This window comes from Thermothielavioides terrestris, chromosome 5 (genome assembly GCF_000226115.1).
Source record: "Thermothielavioides terrestris NRRL 8126 chromosome 5, complete sequence".
NCBI classification, from domain to species: Eukaryota; Fungi; Ascomycota; class Sordariomycetes; order Sordariales; family Chaetomiaceae; genus Thermothielavioides; species Thermothielavioides terrestris.
In genome coordinates, this window is record NC_016461.1 from 3,873,159 (window position 1) to 3,889,601 (window position 16,443).

The 16,443-nt window shown below is 61.1% G+C and overlaps 6 protein-coding genes across 6 annotated transcripts; 1 reads left to right on the forward strand and 5 right to left on the reverse strand.

Annotated features, from left to right (window-relative positions):
• Positions 1–7: 7 nt before the first annotated feature.
• Positions 8–840, reverse strand: THITE_2122632 (uncharacterized protein). Its single transcript, XM_003657113.1, has 2 exons — positions 514–840; positions 8–432 (listed from the first exon to the last, which is right to left on the reverse strand). The coding sequence occupies exons 1-2, from the start codon at positions 605–607 to the stop codon at positions 131–133; spliced, it is 396 nt and encodes a 131-aa protein (XP_003657161.1). The 5' UTR covers positions 608–840; the 3' UTR covers positions 8–130.
• Positions 841–1,750: 910 nt separating this feature from the next.
• Positions 1,751–3,263, forward strand: THITE_2122633 (uncharacterized protein). The gene is made up of 2 exons (XM_003657114.1): positions 1,751–2,075; positions 2,159–3,263. Exons 1-2 carry the CDS (start codon positions 1,968–1,970, stop codon positions 3,170–3,172), a joined length of 1,122 nt encoding a protein of 373 aa, XP_003657162.1. The 5' UTR covers positions 1,751–1,967; the 3' UTR covers positions 3,173–3,263.
• An 11-nt stretch (positions 3,264–3,274) lies between these two features.
• THITE_2122635 (uncharacterized protein) lies at positions 3,275–4,931 on the reverse strand. The gene is made up of 2 exons (XM_003657115.1): positions 4,220–4,931; positions 3,275–4,128 (listed from the first exon to the last, which is right to left on the reverse strand). Exons 1-2 carry the CDS (start codon positions 4,689–4,691, stop codon positions 3,377–3,379), a joined length of 1,224 nt encoding a protein of 407 aa, XP_003657163.1. The 5' UTR covers positions 4,692–4,931; the 3' UTR covers positions 3,275–3,376.
• A 968-nt stretch (positions 4,932–5,899) lies between these two features.
• THITE_2092334 (uncharacterized protein) lies at positions 5,900–7,900 on the reverse strand (the record flags this gene model as incomplete). Its single annotated transcript, XM_003657116.1, has 1 exon — positions 5,900–7,900. One exon carries the CDS (start codon positions 7,898–7,900, stop codon positions 5,900–5,902), a length of 2,001 nt encoding a protein of 666 aa, XP_003657164.1.
• A 1,261-nt stretch (positions 7,901–9,161) lies between these two features.
• On the reverse strand, positions 9,162–9,915 carry THITE_2171434 (uncharacterized protein; the record flags this gene model as incomplete). The annotated part of the gene is made up of 1 exon (XM_003657117.1): positions 9,162–9,915. A coding segment is annotated over exon 1 (257 nt), but the record flags the coding sequence as incomplete, so codon positions are not given.
• A 3,887-nt stretch (positions 9,916–13,802) lies between these two features.
• Positions 13,803–15,538, reverse strand: THITE_122466 (uncharacterized protein; the record flags this gene model as incomplete). Its single annotated transcript, XM_003657118.1, has 3 exons — positions 13,803–14,246; positions 14,298–15,437; positions 15,515–15,538. The coding sequence occupies 3 exons, from the start codon at positions 15,536–15,538 to the stop codon at positions 13,803–13,805; spliced, it is 1,608 nt and encodes a 535-aa protein (XP_003657166.1).
• Between the last annotated feature and the right edge of the window lie 905 nt (positions 15,539–16,443).

Genomic DNA, 16,443 nt, shown 5'->3' on the forward strand with positions numbered 1-16,443 from the left:
ACGAACATGTGACAAGATAGCTAGCCCTGCTGGTGGTGTATGGCCTGCTTGCGCGCGAGACCGGCCTGCTAACAATGCTGCTTCACCTTACTTCTCCCTGCCACCTTTGTCTGTCGGTCTCTCCGGCCGCCTATTGCCCGCCGACGGCCTCGGGCTCCTTGTTCTCGTCGTACCCGTACTTGGTCTTCATCTCCTCGATCTTGGCGACGTACTTCTCCTGCGCCTCCTCGACCGAGATGCCGTCGTCGACCTTCGCCCGCCAGGCGTTGTACTTGGCCTTGGCCTGCGGCTCGTGTGTCAGTCCGTTTGCTGCTGCTTTGCATGATCCGATCTCTCGAAATGAGAGCCGGGGACGGCCACCTGCCTTGAGGTCGAACATGCCGGGCTTCGGCGCCTTCTCGATGTCCTCGCCGGTGCCGATCTTGTACAGCGCTGTGGGGTGTTCTTCGTCAGCGAGGAGAGATATTATTCAAGAGTGTGCAAATCTGCCATGCAAGGGGGGCCGGTGCACACCATAGATCTCGAGGAGGTCCTCGTTGCTTGGCTTCGACGTCAGCTTCTTGCTGTCGACGACGGCCTTCTGAAACGCTTCGCTCTGCGCAACCATTGTGACGATCTGCTTGGGCTGAAGCTTGGGAGTCGGTTTCGTTCTTCGGTGTTTTGGGTGAAATCTGGCGGCAGCGAGATGTTGAGGAGACCGGGCCCGTTTGTTGGGAGCATAGCGGGGTCAAGGTCCCAGGCGCGGGGTTCCAACTTTAAGGCCGCCCCTGGCAGGGGAGGGGCATGTGGATTTCCCATCGTCGCTGGGCCTGGAGCGTCATGTGGCTTGCTCCACAGAACCAGACGAACGGTCTGCAAAAGCAGAGAGCGGAATCGAAGGGGAGGAAAATCTCATCGTCCCATGTCTACCACAGTATATGGTTGCTATGACAGCCCAGTCCTGCCTGAGCAAGGTAAACAAGCACACCATCTCGCAGCGACCTGGAAATGTGCATCTGGACCAGTTGGCCAGTTGTACGAAAAACGGAACGAAACGCTTTTTGTATGCACTCTCCCTTTCTTATTGCTCTTTCAGTCATCTTGCGTGAGGAACCCAATGAACCATCAAAAGAAAGCACACGTCATGCGCTCGAAGGTGTCGGTGCCGAGCTGTCCTGGTCGGGTGCCGCGGCAGGCTGCGACTGCGTGGTGCCGTTAGCGGTCAACTTCAAATGTTACTGCATCGGGTTAGTTAGCGGAGCATCCTTAGCATTGCTTAGCATTGCACGACACGATCCCTTCGGTCTTTCGGCTCCGGCCTGCTCCGTATACTCCGGAGCCGTTGAACTTCAGCTTCGGGCGGTTTCATCTCGTCTCGTTTGGCCAGCAACATAGCCGTCTCGTCATTGCCCTGGCCGGATCCCCGTGATGGAAACCTCTGTAATCCAGAGGGTAAGCCATGATATCTGTGTTGTGAGTTGCTCCTGTGTACTCCGGAGTATATTTCGAACAGTGCGCAATTGCGGATTCGCGGACGCGTGGGGGAAGGCCGACGGCTGTCTCGCCCAGACCCGGATCGACATCAGGGATGCTGTGCATCGAAGCCACGCCGCTCCTGCCCCCCAATGCCCAGCACATGAGTGTTTCGCTGTTACGCAAGAGCGACTGTGCGCTGGCACAGAAGAACGGGGTAGTTCTGGGCCCCGCCACCGTGTTGTGGGAAGCGTGCTGTGTACAGTACAAAATAGCTGTGAAATACGTTTACGGAGAGGTCCGTCGGAGTGTCCCCGAGTGCTTGCAACTGTATAAGTGGAAGGCGGGACCCAAACAGCCCATACCGCCTCGGCATCTTTTGCAATCTTTCACTCACCACGAATTGTGCCCCATCTATGTGTTTCCGGTTGATTTAAGCTTCCTGTTCTGGTGAAGAAACCGCTTTTTCTTGCTCCGGTATTGGTATCGTCAGTCCAACGGCACCGCTAGCAATAATGACCAAGACTGTCCTGATCCTCGGGGGTTCCCTCGCGGGCCTTCACGTTGCCCATGCGCTTCTCAGGAAGCGCAACAAGGACCTGAAGGTCATCATCGTATCCAAGGTGCGCAGCCTTCCAAACCATCGCGGCAACAATCATGTGACAACCCCGATGAACGACCACCCTTCGGATGCTAATATGCGCAGAACACTCATCTCTACTGGAACCTGGCATCGGTCCGGGCCATTATTCCCGGTCAGATTAAGGACGAGGCCATATTCAAGCCCCTCAGCGACGCTCTGTCCCGCTATCCCAAGGAGTCCTGGGAACTCATCATCGGCACCGCCACTGCGGCGAACTTGGAAGAGAAAGCGGTCGAGGTCGCGGTCTCGGACGGCACGACTCGCAAGGTCGCCTATGACCAGCTCGTCATGGCCACGGGCGCCCGCTCCGCCGCGCCCAACGTCCCCTGGAAAGCCGCGGACAGCTACGAAGACACGGTCAAAATCCTCCACGACACCGCGGCCCGGGTCAAGAATGCGCAGCACATCGTGGTCGGCGGGGCAGGCAGCACGGGTGTCGAGGTCGCCGGCGAGCTGGGCCACGAGTACGGCAAGACGAAGGAGATCATCCTGCTCTGCGCCGCCGACAAGATCCTGGGCGGCGACAGCGTGGCGGCGGCCGCGGCCCACGAGCTGAAAAAGCTCAACGTCACCATCAAGTATGGCGCGCGCGTGGCCGAGACGCGGACCACGCCCGAGGGCAAGACGCACGTGGTGCTCTCGACCGGCGAGGCGCTGTCCACGGACCTGTACCTGCCGACGACGGGCCTGCTGCCCAACACCGAGTACCTCCCCGGGCGCTACCTCAGCGCGGACGCGGGCTACCGCCGCGTGCTGGTCGACGAGTTCCTGCGGGTGCAGGACGCGCGCGACGCGTGGGCGTGCGGCGACGTCGTCAGCAAGCCGCGCGCCGGCTTCCTGATCACGCAGAAGCAGGCGGCCAACGTGGCGAGGAACGTGGAGCTTGCGCTGGCCGGCCGCGAGCCCGCCGTCGCCAAGGACCCGCCCGCGGATATCTTTGCCTGCTCGGTCGGGCGCGACCGCGGCGCCGGCCGCATCAACTCCATCCGCCTGCCCAGCTTTGCCGTCTGGCTGGCCAAGGGGCGCACGCTCGGGATGCAGAGGGTGCAGGGGTATGTTGACGGGAGCGTTGCGTAGGGGGATTGATGCGTGCAGGGTGAACAGCTCTTTTTAGTGGCAGCCGGTGCAGGGTGATTAGCTTTCTTTTGTTAGGAAGGGCCCGGTTACAGTAGTAATAATACCATTCCCTGTGCCATAGGTAGCCAAGTCGTGGGTGTGTCTTCTTCGTCGTCTCGTCAAGGGGGTGGGGGAGGGAGTGCATGCATGCAACCAATCCGCTAGCTATCTCCCCGCTCTCTCGTCCTCGATCTCCCTCCTCAACTGCTCCAACACCTCCTGCCTCGTCCGCAGGTGCGCCTCCAGCCCCTCGACCTGCTCCCTCACCGCCTGCAGGTCCTCGTGCACGCCCTTCAAGCTCGCCCCGGCCTTGCTCCTCCCGCTGCCCTCCTCCAGCTCGCGCAGCTGCTTGCGCTTGTAGTCGAGCAGCTGCTCGAGCTCGCGCTTGACCAGCGCCGGCTTGGAGTCGCGCTTGCCGCCCTTGCTGCGGCGGTCGGCGGCGGCCTCGACGCGCGCGATCCGCTCGTCCAGCTCGGCCAGCTGCTTGCGCAGCCGCACCTCCTCCCACTCGGCGTCCGTCTGCGCGGTGCTGCGGAAGTCCGTCCCCGCCGTCTTGAAGCTGCTGCGCCCCAGCCGCGTCAGGTACTGGTCGCCGAACTTGGCCTTGCGCCCCGTGCTCGTCTCGTCGTCCGCCTTGGTCGCCCACCGCGACTGCGCCGCCGCCGCGCTGACGCTGTTGTTGCGCGCGCTGTCGACCTGGTAGTCGATCTGGTTGCGCTCGAAGCTGGCGCGCAGCGAGGCCGGCACCGTGCGCGGGATGCGGTAGCCCTCGTGCCGGTAGTTGAGGATGTGCAGGAAGGCGAGGCAGGCGTCCTTGTTGATGGTCTGGCTGGCGGACGGGTTGATCAGGTTCCAGGCCGAGCGGATGTCGGTGTCGGGCACGTCGAGCGAGTCGTACAGCTCTTGGAGGGACGAGACTGGACAGGTGCTCAGTTAACGGAAGGTGAAGTTGGGAGAGGATATTTGGGGGTGGGGAGGGGGTTAAAGTGCATCAGGCAGAAAACGTACAGGCTACTTCGCCCCGCATGTCCCGGTTCTCCTGGTAGATCTGCTCGTACTTGGCCTTATCTTCCGGGCTCATGTACCAGTCAAAGCCGTCCTTAAGGCCCGGCGAGTCCGGCTCGTCCTCGACGCGTTCGAACTGGGCGGCCTTGCCGGTGAGCGCGCGGTTGGCTTGCACCAGGTGGGCCTTGGACTCCGGCACGAGCCAGTCGGGCAGCGAGGTCGGCACGTCGGTATACTCGCCGTTGAGCAGGTCGAAGATGATGCGCATGGCGACGCAGAACTCCTCGAAGTCGAGGTTGCCGTCGTTGTCGACGTCGGCCAGGTCCCACACGCGCTCCAGCTGGTCGTCCCGCAGGCCGCTGTTCTTGAGCACCGGCGCCGCCTGCTCGCCGGTCAGGTACTTGCCGCCATTTGTCCTGGCCGAGAAGATGTTCCAGTATGTCTCGATCTCCTGGGCCTCGATGCGCGGCGCCATCGTGTCGGTTCGTCTGCGCGCGCGAGGGCGCTGTTGCGAGGCAATCGGGGGAGTTGGTGCCGATGTCGAATCGAGGGCCGGGCCGGTTATGACAGCAGCGTCTGCCGGGTTGTGCAATTGCTGGCGACACGGGCAAGCTGGCGGCGCGTGCTGCAAGGGTTAGGTGTTGGATACTGACGCCGTTGATAGTCGCGGGTTATCGGATGGCATCGCTGGGTAGGTTGGTAAGTTACGTCGTCGGCTGCCGCATGGAGCTCACCGTCCATCCACTAGTGCCGTGAACCCTGTCTGGCTATTCGTACAGTGCGTGAGTGCTGATTGGTCCCAAGTTACTGGGGCAATCCTCCCTTTATCCACCAGCTCTAGCCCCTGAACCAACATCAACAACAACAACCGACTTCATTTTCCATGCAGAGTCAACGTGGTGGTTATTCTGTACCTGGGTTATTTTGGCGATCACTCCCCGCAACTCTCACGTGGAGTGCATCTAGCAAATCCTCCGCTATTGGTTTCAGATTCCACACTCCCGTTCTCTACCATTGAGCCCACGAAATCCCTTCGACGAGAGCTCGAGAGATTAAATCTCGGTGCAAGCGTGTGGAAGCAAGCTTGGCCAATCTCAAGAAGTCGTCAAAATGCCACCCATCGCCAAATCAATTCAACGAAGATTGACCATGCATTCCGTATTCCTAACCTGTACACGCTCCGTGCAATACCACCCCTAACAGCGGCTCAAGAATGACGCCGGCAAATGGCTGCCAACCGTGGACATACCTCCCAAATCAATCCCAACGAGTCCCAAGCCCGATCCCGTACTCGCGTCTTACGCTGCATCTCCTGTTCCCAATGATGAATGATGAAAAGTGCTCGTCCAAAGCCGTCTGTCCCGTACCCATGGCCTTCGCCATCACCAATCCAGAGTTCAACCTGAAGTCTGGCGGCCAAGACTTGGCAAGCCCCTTTTCTTTCCAATCCCGCAACAGCCAAGCGGGACAACTCCATAAAAAGACCAAGAGAAAATCCTCCGTCCGCAAGCTTCAGTAACATCTTACGCATCCCAGAACCAATGCCAGTGAAGAGACAACGAAAAAAGCAAAAGGGGCAGAAAAAAAAAAAAAAAAGGAAAACAGGTCGCTCCTCATCCTGGTCTCCCTCCGACACAATCCACCCCATCAACCCTCGAGGAACCCGCTCCGGCAACATCCTCCCTACGCCCTACTCCCACTCCCCTCCCCATCCCCCTGCCCCTCCCCCTGACCATGCGCCCCCCGTCCGGAACCATGACCATGACCAGTCGGCGGCTGGCCAGTCGGCTGCGACGCATCGTCCTGCCCCGGCCCCCGCGTCCCATCCAGCGGCCCCAGCTGCACGAGCAGCATCTCCAGCCTCGGCCCAAGCCAGGTGAGGAACTCGGCGTCCGACGCGAACTGCGCGCGCGTTTTGATGCCCCGCTCGCGGCACCGCTGGTCCAGGAAGGCCACGCGCGCGGCTGTGCGCGGGCTCGACGGCTGCGGAGGTGGCGGCGGAGGCGGCGCTGGCTGCTGCAGTTGCGGTTGTTGTGGTTGTGGTGGTTGTGGTTGCGGTTGCGGTTGTGGTTGCGGTTGCGGTTGCGGTTGTGGTTGTGGTTGTGGTTGTGGCTGTGGTTGTGGAGGCGCCGCTGCTGTCCGTGGCTTGGGCGCGCGCTGTCGAGATCGAGGTGCAGCCCGAGAGGTCCCCCTCGTTCGCGTGCTCCCGGTTGGTCTGGAGAGGCCTGTCGGGGGGTCTGCAGCAGCTGTGCCAGCGCGCTGATCAAGGGGGACGCTGGTGGTGGTGGGAACCCCGATGGGTTGGGCCGGCAGGGCGGGATGGGTCGGCGCGTTCGGCCGGGTACTGCCTGTCGTCGTCGGTGGTCGCGGGGTCTGGGTGGCCGGCTGCTCCGTTGGATCATCGAGGCCGATCACAGGGGAGAGCCCGATGATGGGCCTGGCGAGATTGTGTGCGGTCGGCGCGGCTGAGGAAGAAGACTCCGGCGCGGACAAAGTGGGCGCCGGAAGTAAGGGCCGGGTAGCGGCGGGCTGGCTGCTCTGGGGCGGCTCCTGCTGCTGGTAGTCGCTCGGCTCCACGACAAAGGACCAGACGACGCCCGTGGCGATGATCTCGTACCGCCCTCCGCCGATCCGGCCGCCGGGCAGCCAACGGCGCGTCGACATGGGGTACGCCAGGTCGAACTCGGTGCGCGTCATCTCCTCGCCCTCGGTCGACCGCATTCGCGCCTGCGGCGACACCCAGAAGCCGCGCGGCGTCCCCGGCGTCTTGGTGAGGATCGGCTTGCCGTTCTCGTCGAGAAAGCGCTTGCGCCGCACAACAGGGATCGGCTTGCCGTGCTCGTCGAGTTCGGGCTTCCAGGGGAACGAGCGCCGCTTGGGCGCTGGCTTCGCGGCCTCTTCACCGCTTTGCTCGCTGTCGTCCGTCGGCTTTTTGCGCTGGCGTGGCTTCGGCTTGGTCTGGGCGGCGTTGCCGGCCGAGGGGGCTGCCGCGGCGGTCGGGGGGGTAGGTGGCGCCGCGGGACCCGTGCTGGGCGCGGGGGCAGGGGCGGCCGTCGTCTTGGCCCTTGGCGCCCTTGGCGCCCTCGGCGCACTCGCACGCCGGCCTCTCGGCGCAGCCGCCGTTGTCTGCAACCGCTTGGGGGTCTCGCCGGCGGGATTAGCGCGGGCCGGGGGTTGCTTCCGCCGTCCGCCGCTTCTAGGCGGCTTGTACTCGCCGTCGTCCTTGTCCTCGACGTGAGAGCGAGGACCCCCGCCGGCGCGCAAGATCTCGTCCGGGCTGATGTCGCCGTCGTCGACATCCTCGTACTCGTCCTCGTCCTCATCGCGCCGGGTCGATCGGGCGCGGCGGCGAGGAGCCGGCTCGATCCAGTCGACGTCGTCCGCAAAGCGGACGCCGGCCGACTGCTCACGGCGCCTGGCCAGGATCTCGGTCACCTCTGCCGCCAGGACCGGGTCCTGGGGCCGCACCGAGGGCGGGCGCGCGATGGCAATGGGGTCGTCCCCGAGAACACCGGGGGCTTCCCCGGCCGGCGCTTCGGAAGGGGCGGCGGACTCGTTGGTGGCGGTGGTGGCGGTGGTGACAGCGGGCTCGGGGGCGGCGGTGGCGGCGGTGGCGGCGGCATCGTCGTTGTCGTTGTCGTCGTCGTCGTCGCCGGAGGAGGAGGAGGGGGAGGAGGACGACATCCGCACCCAGTCCAGGATGTGGAAGGCCTGGGAGGCCGCGTCGTCTGCGCCCGGCCCAGCCTGGTTCGGCGAGCCGAACCCGTACTACGGGTCCGGCCGGCCGTCGTCGTGCCAGGCCGGGTCCGGGTCCGCCGGCAGGTGGTTGGCCCCGTAGTCGAGGTACTCCACCGGGACCGGGGCCGAACCCGCCACCACCGCCGGGCGCTCTCCGAGGGCCGCCACCTCCTCCTCACCGAGGAAGGCGACTTCGTCCGGCACCTCGGACCGCCTCGTCGCGGCCGCCAGCACCTGCGTCGGGATGACGCCCGCGTCGTGCAGGGCCTCCCACTCCGCCCAGGCCGACCTGTCCTGCGCCCAGTAACGCCGACCGCTGGCGCCCTCCATGAGGAAGTTCGCCGGGTGCAGGCCCCCCGACGGAGGGACCCGCAGGGGGGTGGCCGTCCGGGCACGCAGCGGCGGCGCCCCCTGGCTCAACCGGTGGGGGTTGAGCGTGTTGGGAGGCGGGTCCAAGCGGACCATCAGCTCGCCCCCCGAGACGGCCCGCATGGGCCGCCCCTGCTCGCTCCTCCACCGGTCGACGCCGGCCACGCGGATCTCGTGGAACCCCCCGCCGGTTCCCCGCCACAGCCCCAGCCTCTCCGCCGCGTCGGCGAGGCCCAGCGCCCTCAGGAACGCCCGGCCGCGGCGGACCTCGCGGCCCGAGATCCCGTCCGTGACGGGGACGGGGCCGACGAGGTCCTCCGGGCTGGGGACCACGCCGGTCTCGACGTCCTGCCTGACGTTCCGGTTGAATATGTTGATTTTTTTCCGCTCGTTATTGATCAGCTCGAGCAGAGCCGTCACCTCTTCGTGGGTGAGGCCGAGTTGCTGGACGGCGTTCGCGAACGGAGTTTGGTCTGTCAGGTCGCAGACGATGGCGTATTTGATCCCATCACTTAGATCGGACCAGCTCGGGGGGGCGCAGTGGCTAGCGCTGTAGTCCTGTCAAGTGTCAGAGTTTCATCATCAAACATCGGATGAAGGGTTCTTACCGAGAGTGCCGGGCTCTCATAGGAGGCTTGACTGGAGGTGATCATGCTGTCTCCGTCTTGCGGCGTTACCGTGGACGTGCTGCTGGTTGGCTGTCGTCTGGGGATCTGCGCCACATGCGCCGGGCGCCCGTGGGTTGCTGTGGTTGGGGGGCTGACCATCGTATTATAGCGGCGAGAAGGAGGTTGCCAGGGACTGTTGCCGCCGCCGGCGCCGGCTTCGACCTCTTCATTGTGGCCATGGCCATTCTGGTGCTGAGCCTGGGCTGCCGACCTTTCAGCCGCCCGTAAAGCCGCGCGACGGGCCGCGTTAGCCTCAAAAGCCTCGCGGCGAGCCCGCTCAACCTCCGACGGTCCAGGTCCGGGGTGGTCGAGGGGCAGTGAAGGATGGGCGCAGTGCTGCGGCAGGGAGTCGTCGAAGGGTACGTCTGGGTGGACAAAAAGGGGGCGGTCGGCCGTGATCGGCCCGTCGTCTTCCCGGTAGCGGCCAGGCCGGCGCCTCATCGAAGCATCACGAAGTTGCATACGGCTCATTCTCGATGTTGTTTTGTGTCGCTCACTAAATCGACACGAAGAGAGGAGGGATGGTGAGAACAAATCGATCCGTGAAGTGCACGAGTCGAGAAGACGAGGTGCGTGATTGACGCAGCGGGATGGGAGATCGTTGTTCTGACAAGAAGGAAATGAGTGGTGTCTTCAGTTCTTGTGAGGTTAAGGCGCGCGAGGCACCAAGGCGGATATTCTTCTGTTCAGAAGAGAACAGTTCGGTTATTCCTTGTCTTGCCGGACGGATGACCGAACGATAGAACGCTGCTGAGCCAACACACGTAGCGCGAGTTCCTGTCGAAAAGAATGACAAGGATGGAGGTCTTTCTTTGGTAACAACAAGTGGTCTGACAGAGCGAGACCTTGCGTCGTCAAACGAGGATGGCTGAGATCTTTCTCACTTCATGAATAACAGACCAAGCCAGCTCGGAGTTGGTGATGACGAGACGTAAACGAAAAAGCTCGCTTCTTGTTGGGTGGATGGTCCAAGGCTTCGCGGTCGTGTCGCAGAGAACGACTGAGACTTGTCGGCAGCGGCCGAGCTGAAGCCAGAGGGCGACGTCGTTGTCGGTGGTGGACTGGTTGAGATTTGCCTCGCTGTAGAAGCTCTGGAGACAGCACAGTGACTGTCCTGCTGGTGAGAAGGGAAAGACAAAGGTTATCGCTGGCAGCGACCGATCGGAAAGAGAGAGCGCGAAGTCCCTGTGAAGGTGGATTGGTTAAGATGTGCCTCGTTGGTTAGAGGACCAAGGAACAGCACATTGACTGTCCTGCTGGCGAGAAGGAAAGGCGAAGATTATCGCTGGCAGCGACCGCTCCGAAAGAGAGAGCGCGAAGTCCCTGTCGGCAATGCGGAATTTGTTGAGATGTGCCTCATTGGTTAGAGGCTCGAAGAACAACGGACCGTGACTGTCCCGCTGCTGAGAAGAGAGAGTCAGAGGTTGCGGAAGAACGTGAGTGAACAGGCCAGGCGAAAGACGCGACGGTGACACGTTGATGGAGTTGTTCTCTTGAGGGGGTGGCTTGTAATGCGTCGCCTCTGATCAGGTTGGTGAGGAGAATTATGGAGCGCGTGGCTCGTTGCTCACAAGGAGAATGATTGAGGTCGTTCTTGTCGGTTAGAGGCCAGAAGTCCGAGCGAGTGGCCCGTTGTTGACGAGAAGGAAATTGAGTTGGATCGTTCTCGCTTGGTTAGAGACCCAGAGGGCAGAGCGCGACCTTTTTGTTGGCGAATATCGCGGCTATCTTGAAAGATGGGGGAAGCCGCTGGGCAGGAGACGCGACAGGCTGGAAGAAAGACCGGGATGGTCGCGAGCGGTGGACAATTGAGGAGGCGTTCCTTGATCGCGATGAAGCTGAGGGGCTCGGGGGAAGTTACCCACTGATGAGAATAAGAAAGTTAACGTTGTCCTCGTGAGTTAGAGGCTCGAACGCGGGCGCGCGAGGTTCTAGCTGCCTTGGAGAGGGAACAATCGAGGTGATTAATGCAGAACGTGGATGAATTTCTCGAGTGAAGAGTGTGGATGGTGGGAAGAATGCCACGAAGGGCGCGAGAGAGTTGAGGGCGCGAGAGAGTTGGGGGCGCGAGAATGTTGAGGGCGTGAGAAGGTTGAGCGAAGGCGTGGGAGGTTGGAAGAATGGCGCGAAGGGCGCGAGAAAGTTAAGTGAAGGCGCGGAAGGTTGGAAGCATCACGGGACAGGCGCGAGAAGGGCACGGCAAGATCATTGGTTGAAGGGTAGAAAAGCCCAAGGCAAGAGGCGTGCTCCATTGTTGACCCAGAACTAGGATAGATCGTTGAGTGAAGAGCACGGCAGGTTGGAAGGATGCCACGAAGGGCGTGAGAATGTTGAGTGAAGGGCAGGGAGGGTTGAAAGAATGCCACGACGGGCGCGAGAAGGATACGAAAGGCTTTCTCGTTGGTAGGAGGGTGGAGAAGCAAGAAGAGAGAGGCGAGCTTACAGGTTGCTTGGGAACGTGGATAGATCGGAGGAAAGGGCGAGGAAAGCTGGAAAGATGCCGCGACGGGCACGAGCAGGTCTTACTGGCCGGCTAGAGGATAGAGAGGCCGAGAAGAAAGAGGGGAGCTTCCAGGTCAACCCAGAATGTGGATGGATTTGATGAGTGAAGGGCTTGAAAAGGTTGGAAGGAGAAGGGTGCCATGAAGGGCGCGAGAAGGATATGACTCAAGTCTTTCTCGTGGGTTGGAGGGTAGAGAGGCAGAGAAGAAAGAGGCGAACTTACAGGTTTGGAAGAAAGCCGAGGAAAGGATCAAGAATATGACCGAGGGTAGCGCTCTCTGGAGCTATGCGCTAAGTTGTGACAGGTTGGTTGGTTGTTGGAAGTATGGCTCGTTGTGCGCGAGAAGAAGAGGGTGAGGTGGAAGAAATAGAAAGCGAAGAGGCCTGGGAACGCGGGCGGTGGAGAAGGCCGAGGAGGAAGCAGGAATACGCGACGAGCTTGGGAAGTCAGGTGGTGGCGTGAGAGAAGAAGGCGGAGGCGGAAGAATTATTCTATTGCCATCTAATCTATCTAACACTTCGGGGGCTTAGGCCCAGCCCATCTGGGCAAGCGGTCCCTCCCCAGCTATTCTACATGCGTGATGTGCTCATGCTTGCTGCCCTCGTCACTGCCTGCTACACCCTGTCGGCTCTCCCAGGAGGCAGAAGATGAAGCGAGGAGGCTTGAGAAGTTGGGTGGTGGTATGAGAGCAGCAGAAGGCCGAGGTCGAAGAAGTAAGTGGCGAAGAGGTCTGGAAGTCGAGTGGCAGATGGGGAGATGAACTCCGAGGGTGGTGGGGAAAGGGGAGAAGGCAGAAGACTGGAATTGCGGTGGATGAAGTTGACGCGTGGACGCAGGGCGACGAGCAAGGGCAGGGCGTGTATAGGAACACGTGTGTTAGGAGGTTGAGTGGTGAGTTTCGTCTGATATCTGGGAGCGCTGTTGAGGAAATCGACGCGAAAACGACGCGTGACACGTGAGGGCAAGAGGTTCTGGAAAATGTCGAGGTCACAAATATTGTTTAGGAGGCTTAGTGGTGAGTTCCGTCTGATATCTGGGGTCGCGTTGTCCTCGTGTGCCAGCCTCCGCGTCATCTCAGCCTGGTAGCAGGGCGGCAGGACTGCTTTCCTTTCTCATCAACACGCTTCCACCTCTTCGCAACATCACGAGAGGTTGAGTGAAGATGTGCTTGGCATAGAAGAAGGGGTCTTTACAGCTGGCCGCTGAACAAGCCAAAAAGGGGTCTGTTTACTTCCCAACCCGGCAGTTCTTGGCATCTCTCGCTTGGGTTCCTCTGGCTTGGGGATGTTCTACGAGGTTAGAGACTTGAGCAGTGTACTGGCGAATTAGTAGGAGGAGGCAAATTGAGGGACGTTTTCACGCAATGCTCAGCCGAGAAAGGGATATCGTGACCCGTTCCAGCGAGGGTGATCGATCTCACAGCCATTCACACTTTTGACTTCCATGTTTATACACTGGAGAATATGCTAAGCAAGGCAACTCCGGCAAGCATGATGCGTGCTTACCAGCCCGACGTTGACCAAAGCTGGAGGGACCATAATAATAATGCCTTTCGACATAAATGATGAGTAGAGGGCAAGGTTAACTCGTTCCAGGTTGTCCATTATGCGGGGTACAAACGCCGCTACAGTCAATACAGTAGGACTTTGCAAAAGGGCTGAGTTTAGGAACAAGTAACGCTACTCGCATGCTTTTCGGATGCCGGGGATGTGGTGAGGTTCCTTCCAGATCTGAGTCTTGAATACCAGGTACCTTACAAGACTGGCATCAACCGTTGGGTCCGGCTACGCCAACGCACTGCTTTATTTCCAGTCTCGCTCTCTTGTACGAGACGCTGACAGATGCCCCTAGCAATGGCCTTTCGATGGGAGTTAAGTGCTTCTGATCACGAAAATATGACGGAATTGGCTGTCTCGAGGCTGAAGACAAACAAGTAACGTGAGGAGTACTTAGGAGCAGAGTCGGTGCTCCATGTGCGAGAGACTCCGTCGAGGTCCTACTCGGGAAACAGCGAACCTGGCAGGTTTGAGAGAGGACTAATCGGCCACAGGCTGCCTCAAAACGCAAAGCCTGATGCAACGAACCTTAGGAAGTGGTGCAAGTGGTACGTGGAGCTGAACATCGAGAGCCCACGGAACGGTCATGACTCCAGGAGCTCTGTGCAGAACTGACTGGATATCAGGACCAATTTTGTTTGCCAAGACATCCGACTACTCCTACCCTGCCAACACAAGTCTCCTGGAGTATCCATGCCGACAGGCCAACACGACTGCGGCAACCATCCCAGCCGTTCCTCATATTCAAGCCATCACCTCCTCGCACCGCTGTCATTCCCCAGGCCCTGGGCCTCGATCCTCGCCTTGGCGCCGGCCTTCAGCTTCTCCCAGCGCGCCCTGTACTTCTCCAGGGTGAGCTGCAGCTTGAGGTGATCCTTCTCCAAGCTGGCCATGCGCTTGACCATCTCGCCGAGCTGCTCCTCCAGCTCCCGATTGCGCCGCCTCAGCGCCTCCTCTCCGACCGGCGCCGGCGGGGCCTGACCGTCCAGGCCCGCGGCCGGCGCGGACGAAGACGACAGCGGCGAGGCGGGCCGCTGCAGACGCAGGCTCTGGGCGAGCGCCAGGTGCGAGCTCTGCGAGTTGAGCTCGAAGGCGTGCAGGCGCCGGCTGAGCTTGTCGAGCACGTCCTTGAGGCTGGCGTTCTCGATCTGCAGCTCCTCGACGACGTTGCGCAGCTCCCGCTCGGACGGCCGGCCCTTTCCGCCGGCGCCGGCGCCGGCGCCGCCGCCACCGAAGCGTTTACGCACGTTGGGTGACAGGCTGGGGCCGGGGGCCTGCTGCGACTCGCGCGCGTCGACAAAGTCGTCGTCGTCTTCGTTGTCGTCGTCGATAAGGTTGTCCTTGCCGGTGTTGGTGTTCTTGTCGTCCTGGCTGCGATGGATGGAGGCGGCTAGGCGGCGCTTCTCTTTGCGCTCGTGGCTCAGGATGCTGGCGTACGAGGCGGTGTGGCCGCTCGTGGGAACAACGTAGAACGAGTCGTTGGGCCCCTGGAGGTCAGGCTCAAGTGAACGCAGCGTCGCGCGGGAGTAGATCTTGGAGAGATCTGGCTCGGCGGCCGAAACAGAGTGTTTCTGCCGGGATTTCCTAGGGGTGGACTCTGGAGCGGACGGGGCCGGCGGGGACGAAGGCTCGTCCGGTGATAGGGGGAAACCAGAAAATACAAGAGGCAGGGGGATGCGGTTGAAAAGCGAGCCAAAAGCGCTGTAGAATCTCGAAAAGCCCTCGTCCGTCGACGGCTGGCTTGTGGGCTCACTTGCGGGCGGTTCACTGGCCGTGTCCTCCTGGACCACTGGGGGCGTCTTCGTTGGCTTCCGCGCTTTCTCGCGCTGGTCAGGGGCTTTGCTCTTGGTAGAAGCCGAAGAGCCCTCCTTGCGCTCCCTGCGGGGGTGCACCTCGACACTCCCCGGGGCCTGGTCGTTGGTCACGCTGGGGCTCAGCGGCTGCGAGCTGTAGTGTGCGCGAATGCCTCGCGCAGAGGCCAGGTTGCTCGCGATGGACGAGAGGTTGCGCCCGGGATACCGGGTGTGCGAGATGCTCGGCGGGGCCTTTGCCGGGGCGACGGTCTGCCTCGCAACGGACGGCTCCTTTGTGGGCGGCGGCGCGGGATCGGGATCAGCGCCGTGGCCTTGCCCCTCCTTCTCCTCCTCCTCCTCGGGGATGTCGCCGTCGATGCTGGTGTGGCTGGGCGGGCCGACGGGCAGCTTCAACAGCTCGGACAGGCGTCTGTGGTGCTGCTCCAGCAGGCTCAAGGTGCGCAGGGCCTCGATGCTGGTGGTGGTGCGGGATGCGTTGGCGAACTCGCCTGCGGCCTGGGCGTGCTCGGTGATGGCCACGGCCGTGTCCGACGTCTGCGTCGCGATCGCTGCCGCGCGCGCATGGTCGTGGGCCTGGTCACGGTCACAGTCAGATACAAATGCTGGCCAATAGGAAAACTACGAGCTGTGCGTTGTGTCGTCGGACATGCCTTGGTCAGCGGAGACGACTCCATGTTTGCATGTTTGGGCAGCTAGGAGTACAACTGTGACTAGGTGGTGCATTGCTTCTGCTCGCAAGAGAGGTACAGCGCGCAAATGGCAGATGGCGGGGACCGCTGTAGGGCTGGAGACCCACAGGCTAAATAAGGTGAACCGTGGAAGTTAGCGTACTTTGATATGCAGTGCTCCTTTATCTTATCGCACCCCTGTGAAGGGCAGCCTAGGGTCGTGGTTATAGAGGTCCCGCCAAGACTAATTTCGGAGGTTGCCGCTTACAAGTATTTACAATCGCCACGGGGTAAGCGGGGCCGCGACGACTTCGAGCAATATCAACAATGCGAAACCGCGAAGACTTGTAAAAACAACTTCGCGAAACTTCAACCAAATCGAAAAAAAAGAAAACGAAGTTAACCCGCACCCTAACCTTAACCCGAATCCTAACCATTAACCCGAACCCTAACCAGCGGGGGGCTGGCGCCGCCCCCCGCACCCCCGGCGAACTAACCCTTGGCGATAGAGCAAACGCCTTGGCGAGCGGGGTTGCGTAAAAACGTTGTAAAAACATTGCCGACAATTGGCCGAAATTAGTCTTGGCGGGACCTCTATAACCTCCAGCCAGCCTAGACGGCTAGACGGGCTACCTAGACGGGCTTGGCTTGGCGTCATCGGGGTGTTCGGACCCTGCCTCAGAACTGGAACTGCGCGAGACGAGTGATGGATGGCTGGATGGCCAAGATCAAACGCTCGAAACGCTGAATGAGGGGCTCGTGTTCTCGGCCTCAATTGTCGCAAACTGCTGGCCTTTTCCCCCATCCTCCTGTTCGATTTTCCTCTTCGGCCTCGCACATCGCACCGCGCCGTCGTCCACTGTTCAAGTAACTGATTCCCCTAGCTCCGCCCTGCTCAGCACGCTCTCTTG

What these genes read in the sequence shown, in the direction of transcription:
- THITE_2122632 (XM_003657113.1), bottom strand. Translation starts at nt 607, where the DNA reads ATGGTTGCGCAGAGCGAAGCGTTTCAGAAGGCCGTCGTCGACAGCAAG. An exon ending in GGACCTCCTCGAGATCTATG is followed by an intron (nt 433 to 513) that starts GTGTGCACCGGC and finishes AACACCCCACAG; the next exon opens with CGCTGTACAAGATCGGCACC.
- THITE_2122633 (XM_003657114.1), top strand. Translation starts at nt 1,968, where the DNA reads ATGACCAAGACTGTCCTGATCCTCGGGGGTTCCCTCGCGGGCCTTCAC. An exon ending in AGGTCATCATCGTATCCAAG is followed by an intron (nt 2,076 to 2,158) that starts GTGCGCAGCCTT and finishes TAATATGCGCAG; the next exon opens with AACACTCATCTCTACTGGAA.
- THITE_2122635 (XM_003657115.1), bottom strand. Translation starts at nt 4,691, where the DNA reads ATGGCGCCGCGCATCGAGGCCCAGGAGATCGAGACATACTGGAACATC. An exon ending in CATGCGGGGCGAAGTAGCCT is followed by an intron (nt 4,129 to 4,219) that starts GTACGTTTTCTG and finishes GCACCTGTCCAG; the next exon opens with TCTCGTCCCTCCAAGAGCTG.